The following is a 6,876-nucleotide window of genomic DNA, read 5'->3' as shown; positions in this document are numbered from 1 at the left end:
AATCTCAGAAGATAAAAAGATTAGATTAGCTAGAACTTCACTAATCCCTCAGGGAAAGTGAGGTTCCAGCACCGTTATATGGCAGCACACAGGGTAAGAAGCACACAGTATCAAAAGTGAAGTAAAAAACAATTAGCAAAATGTAAATACAATACCAGACATACTGCTCGCAACTGGCTTACTGGCTACTATTCTTCCTCTCCTTCCTGTCCCCTCCCTTCCTGTTACTACTCCTCAGCCGGAGTGAGGAGTTGTACAGTCTGATGGCCTGAGGGACAAAGGTTTTTCAGTGTCGGTCCGGCACTTGGGAAGGAGCAGTCTGTGAAGAGCAGGTCCCAATTAGTACTTGACAGGGAGGTAACATAGGAACATCATGAGCTGCACGTTTTTCTGGGGCATGTGAAAATGTGCCAAATCCTAGTATGGATTTCTCCTGGTGTGGTGACTCTGAGCAGCTGAAAGAGGAAAAAAGTGATGGTGAAGGGAACTTGGTTTGCATGCTGGAAATAATGTTACATCAAAATGTGTTTGGGGGTCAGGCTGTTTATAAAACCAGGAAAAACAGCAGCACATTTCTAGCAGGTAATTTTAAGTGAGAAACATGAGATCTGGTGCAGAGTGAATTCAAATGAGTATCATGCAGTAATAAATGCTTATTAGGAAACAAAAGTACTTTGTGCTGGAGCTCTAAAACTAGATACATGTTACACCTTAAATATTTTACATCAGCGTTACAGAGTGAAAATCCAGCCAGTAAGGCACTATGTTTTAAAACATGGCCATTATATCATCATCTTTTTTAATTCAAAGACTACAAAATTGTTCATATTTTATAAGTAAACTGTTATATTTTATTAATGCAAAGGTTGCATCAATAAATGTGACATATTTGCTCAGGTATATTTTTGAACTTTTACTTTAATCTGTGTCATGGGGGTTTATAGAAATAATCTGATTTTTATAATAAAATCTTACAATTTATTTTTCAGGCTCATACGATATGAAAACGTGTTTGAAACATTGATAAAGTATCAAAAAAGATCTATACGTTCTTATAATATGTTCTAACGTTTCGTTGGAAATAAAGCAATAAACTGAATACTGTGCGTTGTTTTGTTTTATTGGTACCCCACGCCGGTAGGTGGCGATGTGGTTTCGTGAAAGTACTTTTCGGCCTCGATTTGAAAACAAGGGGAAAAAAAGATGGTCTTCACGATGGACCAACCTCAGAAAACATTCACTTGTCAGTTGTGTAATTTTAGTAGCACGTTCACCTATTACGGACAGAAACCACCGAACACAAGAGCGATTGCGTAAGTAGAAAAATAACGTGATGCAGCTGTAAGCGTTCGGTATCTGGGCGTGCTAATGCTAGCTGTAATGCTATCCGTGACGTCAGGTCACGCCCGTCTTTTTCTGTCTCAGGCTGCTGGAGGACTGTTTCCTGACCAGGGATCCTTTCAGTCCGGATCACGGCAAGTTCCTGGTCCTGGGTTCTCTGTGCAGCCTGTGCGGGACCCCAGTTTGCGTTGGTTCGGTAAGGGGAGCTGCATTTTTGTCAGTTTTATATACATAAACCTGTTCCCAGATTAGGCGGTTATGACAGAAACCCGCAGGAACTGGTCCCAAATCAGATTAAAACATCCCAGAACGACCTGATGTCAAATCAGTTCAAACTGCAAGCACATAATCCCAGATTGACTTTCATTATAGCTAAAACACATAAAGACCTGATGCAACATTCATTTTTAGAAGTAAAGCCTGGTTCCAAATCAGATTAAAATGATCCCAGATGCATTTAAACACTTTATTATCTGTTGCTATATGACTTCAAATATGTAAAACTATATACTTTATATTAAAATACCCCAGATCTGTGTAAAATCAGCACCAGGCTGTCTTGGATCTGTTTGTGTGTCTAAAATCTGTTGGAACTGATCCCATCTTGGTTTTGAGGAATAACTGACTGTTCCCAAACAATGAATTGAGCACAGATTAGATGAAAAAACTTTTTTTTTTTTAAATACACTGATCCCACCAAATTTTCCAACAGCTAATAATTAAAGTCAGATTAAAAATATTATTTTAGAAGTGATTCCATAGCCATGAAACCATTATAATAATATAATATATAATAATACAATACAATATAATATACATTTTGCAATGAAAGGCACCTTTCTAAGATCTTGTGAGTTTTTGCGGTATTTGAAACCTCAGTAGGGTTACAGAGAGTGTTACGGCTACGGAGTCTTGGCCTATTCATTTTCTAAACACTCTTGGTCCAGTTTAGGGTCACAAGGGAGCTGGAGCCTATCCCAGTGGTCATTAGGCAATAGGCAGAGTACACCCTGGACAGGACGTGTCCGCCACCACTTTATTAGATACATGTTGCTAGTATTGGGCCAGTTCTCTTTTGCCTTCAGAACTACCTTAATTCTTCATGCCAAAGATTTAACAAGTTGTTGGTTTGTTTACAGACAAACATGTTCACACTCGTGGTCAATTTAGAGTCACGAGGAAGCTACAGAATATGCAGAATAGACACACAAAGGACCGGGTGGGAAGTGATCCCAGGGCCTTCTTGCTGTGAGGCAACAGTGCAAACCACGATGCCACTGTGCTGCCCAACATTCAAAACACTGTAGATCTTGTGAAAACTTCTATGAATTACACCCAGATCATTTTTATAGCTGGAGCTTGTAAGAAGAACTAAACCCAGTTCAAAGAATTATTCTGATCGCTGTCGTTGGTGTTAGCAGGTCATAAAACAAAGCCCCTCAAAACTACCCCACTGATTGTGATGAAATTAGAGTTTTCTGCAGATCTTGATCTCTTTCTGTGACTTGTACATTCAGGGTGATGTTAATGAAACAGCTACATGCAATTACATCACTGTTGGCACTATAAAGTTCCATGATTGTTTGCCTTGGCAGAGCAATGCACTTAGTCTGGAAGCCTTTTTTTTTTTTTTTTTTTTTGACAGGAAGGATGACATTAGTGTTGATAGCGTGGCTGTTTTCCATGGGATTGGACAGAATTTATAATGTGTAAACATCAGTTGTACCTACTTATTCATCCCGGGTTTTGAAAATGCATATATAGATTTTTATGATAGTTTGAACTTGTCCAGTTATAATTGCAGGCATATGTTCGACAATTATACTTGCGCACTTTTATTACATCGACCAACAAAGTTGGAGGTTATGTTTTCGCCCCTGTTTGTTTGTTTGTGAACAGCCTGGAGCCCACAATATTTCATATGTTGTTATTAATTTTGTTTTAACTGAGGATTCATATCCTGATAGGCAAGAACTGATTCAGTTTTCATGGTCATCGATCAAAGGGTAAAGTCAGGAAAAATCTTGGAAAATTGGAAAAATCCTTATCTTTAACAAAGTTCAAATTTTCAAAAGTTCATAACTCTGTCAGAAAAGATCAACTTTCTTTCATATTTGAGAGTGTTATGTAGGATGGTAGCTTTTATCAAGTGACAAAGTTTAATCCGGATTTGATCCAGATTTCAGGTTTTGTGGCCATTTAGATTTTACATTGAAAACCCCATTTAATGTATGTTTTACATTATATGTCAATCAAAAGTACCTCAATCACTCTCATTTGTGAAAATGGGATGCAAATTGGCACTCTCAAAGAATACACAAAGATCCGCATCTGATCCATATCGCTGATTTAGTGGATATTTGATTTTAACATTGAATGGCCATTTTGATCTATATTTTTTGTATTGTATTTTAGCTTATGGAAATCCGCTTCTAACAGGAATTTGACCTTGAAGATTTTTTCCAAGGAAAAATTTGTGGAATTGGAAACTAGTGTTGGTGGAGGTTGGTGCTCTACAGGCACGGTGCTGTAGTTGTTGTTATTATTATTAATTGTTTGTATGCTCTGACTGAGTGGGCTTTCTGGTAAATTAAGCTGCTGAAGTCGGTTGACAAGTTCACAGTCCTGTCGGGTGATATGTGAAACCACTGCACTGGTGCTGACCTTTGTTTTTTATCTTCTGTCAGGACTGCAGTCTTTTCTACACCAAGAGGTTCTGCATGCAGTGTGTGAACAAGCACTTGGACCAATTTCCCCGCCAGATTCAGGCTGAGGTGGCCAAGAAGAGGCAACACTCCAAGGCTGCCGTCTCATGACATCAAGTGAGAAATCCATAACCTGCTCAACAATCGAAGAAACGTCTCAATAGATTGTGGTCATAAAAACACTTTCCAGTGTGTTCTGTTGCCTTGCCAGCTGTCTTGATCAAATCCATGCTGGACCAGGCTGAAAACGTTGAAAAATGGAAAACAAGAGCAATACTCATGAGAGCGCTGCGCTTTACCAGCTGTTTGCAGCGCACCAGATATTGTAGCGGCGTCAAATTATGTTTGCAGGCAATCAGTTGTGCAACAAACATATTCAGAGAAATAACTCAGAATCTCTCTGTTAAATTGAGGGTAATCCTCACATACTTCCATCAACACCCAGCAGTGCTCTGTTTATCTGTCCTCAGCTATGCTCAAGACCCAGTGGAGGCGTCGTTTCACCCAGTTGCAGCTGCTTGATTTATTCATGTATTTCTTGTCATATTTTATATTGTGTATGTTGAATTTCATCTGCTTCAATTAATTTGTTTTTATATTTGTTTGCGTGTGACTATCTCGCCGCCCACCTTGATCAGAATCCTCAAGAAAATGAGATTTCTATCAGACTGTCTAGTAATATAAAATTAAATTCAAGACGGCTTCACTTTTGGCAGTCACGTGACCAACGGTCATCTATACACATCTGTTAACACTGACCTTTTAATCAGGATCAAAGGAATATATATCATGGGGCAGATCCTTCACTTTGATCCTGATAGTTGAGTTTGGATCTTCATTGCTAATTGTTTTAATCCTGCATTCAGGATCTAAGATCTATGTCAAATGGACATAAACGCATTTTAATGAAGTTTCGTGGAAGTAGTTCCTTGGGTGAAGGAAGAGGTTGATTTCAAATTTTGACGGGAAGTGGATCAAGGAGTAGATTGTGCCTTTGAGCTTGACTTTGATCTGCGATCCTGTGCAAAGGGCACATTCTAACTGTGATCCTGTTCACTGAATTTGAATCATCTGCTGATTGCTTTGATCCTGAAAATCTGATCAAAGGAAACAGCATCGGGATCAAAATGAAAAGATCAAGGGTCAAAGTTAGGTTGTACCTTTTGATAATAAGGGTCAAAGTTAAGCTCAAAGGTAAAAGGGCGACAGCCATATCTTGATACAAAATCAGCTTTTCCTACATCCGCCCAAAAAATTTTGAAGCCTGTTTGTGTCCACTTGAGACATCCTGCTGACTACCAGGGAGACACGTGGTCATGAAAACATGACTTTTGCTGCAGTAATAATTCTCAACATTGTTAATGTATGACAAAACGTGCGTTTCTTCATCAGACCCGAGAGCAGTAATCCATTTGTTAATGTTAATCATTTCATTGACCGTATCCATGGTTACAATGTGCACTGTTGACTTCTGTGGAGTTGAATTGTTTTTATGAGTGCACGGTGGCCCTTTCTGTTTTATTTTGTGACCGCTTGTTCCGGGATTACAATCATTGTTGCGCTGTTGTAAAATTATTCCTGTGGCGTATTCTATTTTATCTTTTGACTGCAGCTGTGTTTTTTTTTTTTTTTTTTTTTACAACTTTGAGAGCATCCAACTGAGCTGAAACAAAAACTACGCAAACAGCCGGAGTTAATAAATGAGGTGTTGTGGTGTTTTTCAGGCTCTACGTCTTGATGGAGAAGCATCGACCTTGGCTCAGGACAACACTGATAAAAGTTTCACAAAAACATCAGAATTATCCTCGAAGCTGTGGAGCTGTGTGACTGAAAGCGAATGTTCCGCTGCCTTGTTTGTTTTTTTTTTTCTTTTCTTTTCTTCCCCACACGTGTTTTGTAATCAGTTGGACTTCAAAGAGTTTTTATTTGCACACTGTTCTGTGTGATGCTGCATAGTTTGCGATGGCATAAACACATTATGGATGAAGTGCGATCCCAAAGATAACATGGAGATGGCAGATGGCCTCACTGGATTTATCACGAGATGTTGGTTCTTTTCGCTGCTTAATTGAAACAGCATGGACTTAAAGGCTGGCTGACAAACGCTCCAGAGGAATGCAGGCGGACACTCATTGCAGAACTTAACAGGACATCATGATCTAAGCACAAGTTGTGCTGACTAAATGGATGATGGTTGTAATTATTGGTGCATTAAACCATCTACTCTGCAAGAGAGGTGGATTTTGAAATTAAGCTACCTCCTAAATGTTCAGAAACTGATTTTGAAACTTCGACCCATTTGCATCAGAAACTGAATCCGTTTCAAAATAATCAAAGCATTTAATGAGACGTCTCATACAAATGATACTCTGAGATGACATCTAGTATGTGCTGGCAGTTCCTTTACAAAATGAGTCACTGCTTCAAACTCCTCAAAACAAATGAAACTGTTGCTTCAACATGAATCACTGCTTCAAGGCTCCTGAAACACAAACGGGCCTGACGTCAAAAAATGCATTTCAGAACATTAAATGAAAATTGAGAAGATGAATCTGTTTTGACACTGAATGAACCAGCCCCTGCCTGCCCCTGAGTGTCATCCCTAGATACCCTACAGAAGAACCTCGTTTCTGCCACTTGCATCCACGATCTTATTCTTTCTGTAACTAGTGTAAATCGGCTGGTAAATTGAGATTCTCACCTTTTGTCTCGGTGCTTGCGTCACTATTACAGTCTGGGACAGTGTCCATCAGACTTCAGACTCAGCACTGATCCATCTATCAGTCTTACACTCCAAATTACCCCCCACTTGAACTTCTTGACTTGGTGC

At 39.2% G+C, this 6,876-nt stretch overlaps 1 protein-coding gene across 1 annotated transcript; it reads left to right on the top strand.

Annotated features, from left to right (window-relative positions):
* Positions 1-1,139: 1,139 nt before the first annotated feature.
* On the top strand, positions 1,140-6,162 carry cdpf1 (cysteine rich DPF motif domain containing 1). The gene is made up of 4 exons (XM_034163607.1): positions 1,140-1,313; positions 1,426-1,537; positions 4,029-4,163; positions 5,771-6,162. The coding sequence occupies exons 1-3, from the start codon at positions 1,204-1,206 to the stop codon at positions 4,155-4,157; spliced, it is 351 nt and encodes a 116-aa protein (XP_034019498.1). The 5' UTR covers positions 1,140-1,203; the 3' UTR covers positions 4,158-4,163; positions 5,771-6,162.
* The last annotated feature ends 714 nt before the right edge of the window (positions 6,163-6,876 follow it).

The sequence above is a fragment of the Thalassophryne amazonica genome, chromosome 22 (assembly GCF_902500255.1).
Source record: "Thalassophryne amazonica chromosome 22, fThaAma1.1, whole genome shotgun sequence".
NCBI classification, from domain to species: Eukaryota; Metazoa; Chordata; class Actinopteri; order Batrachoidiformes; family Batrachoididae; genus Thalassophryne; species Thalassophryne amazonica.
Note: the sequence above shows the minus strand (reverse complement) of the source record. Positions and strands in the feature narration are given on the sequence as shown.

Coding starts and splice junctions, on each gene's coding strand:
- cdpf1 (XM_034163607.1), top strand. CDS start 1,204: ATGGTCTTCACGATGGACCAACCTCAGAAAACATTCACTTGTCAGTTG. Junction 1,314..1,425: donor CCGAACACAAGAGCGATTGC/GTAAGTAGAAAA, acceptor TTTCTGTCTCAG/GCTGCTGGAGGACTGTTTCC. Junction 1,538..4,028: donor CCCCAGTTTGCGTTGGTTCG/GTAAGGGGAGCT, acceptor ATCTTCTGTCAG/GACTGCAGTCTTTTCTACAC.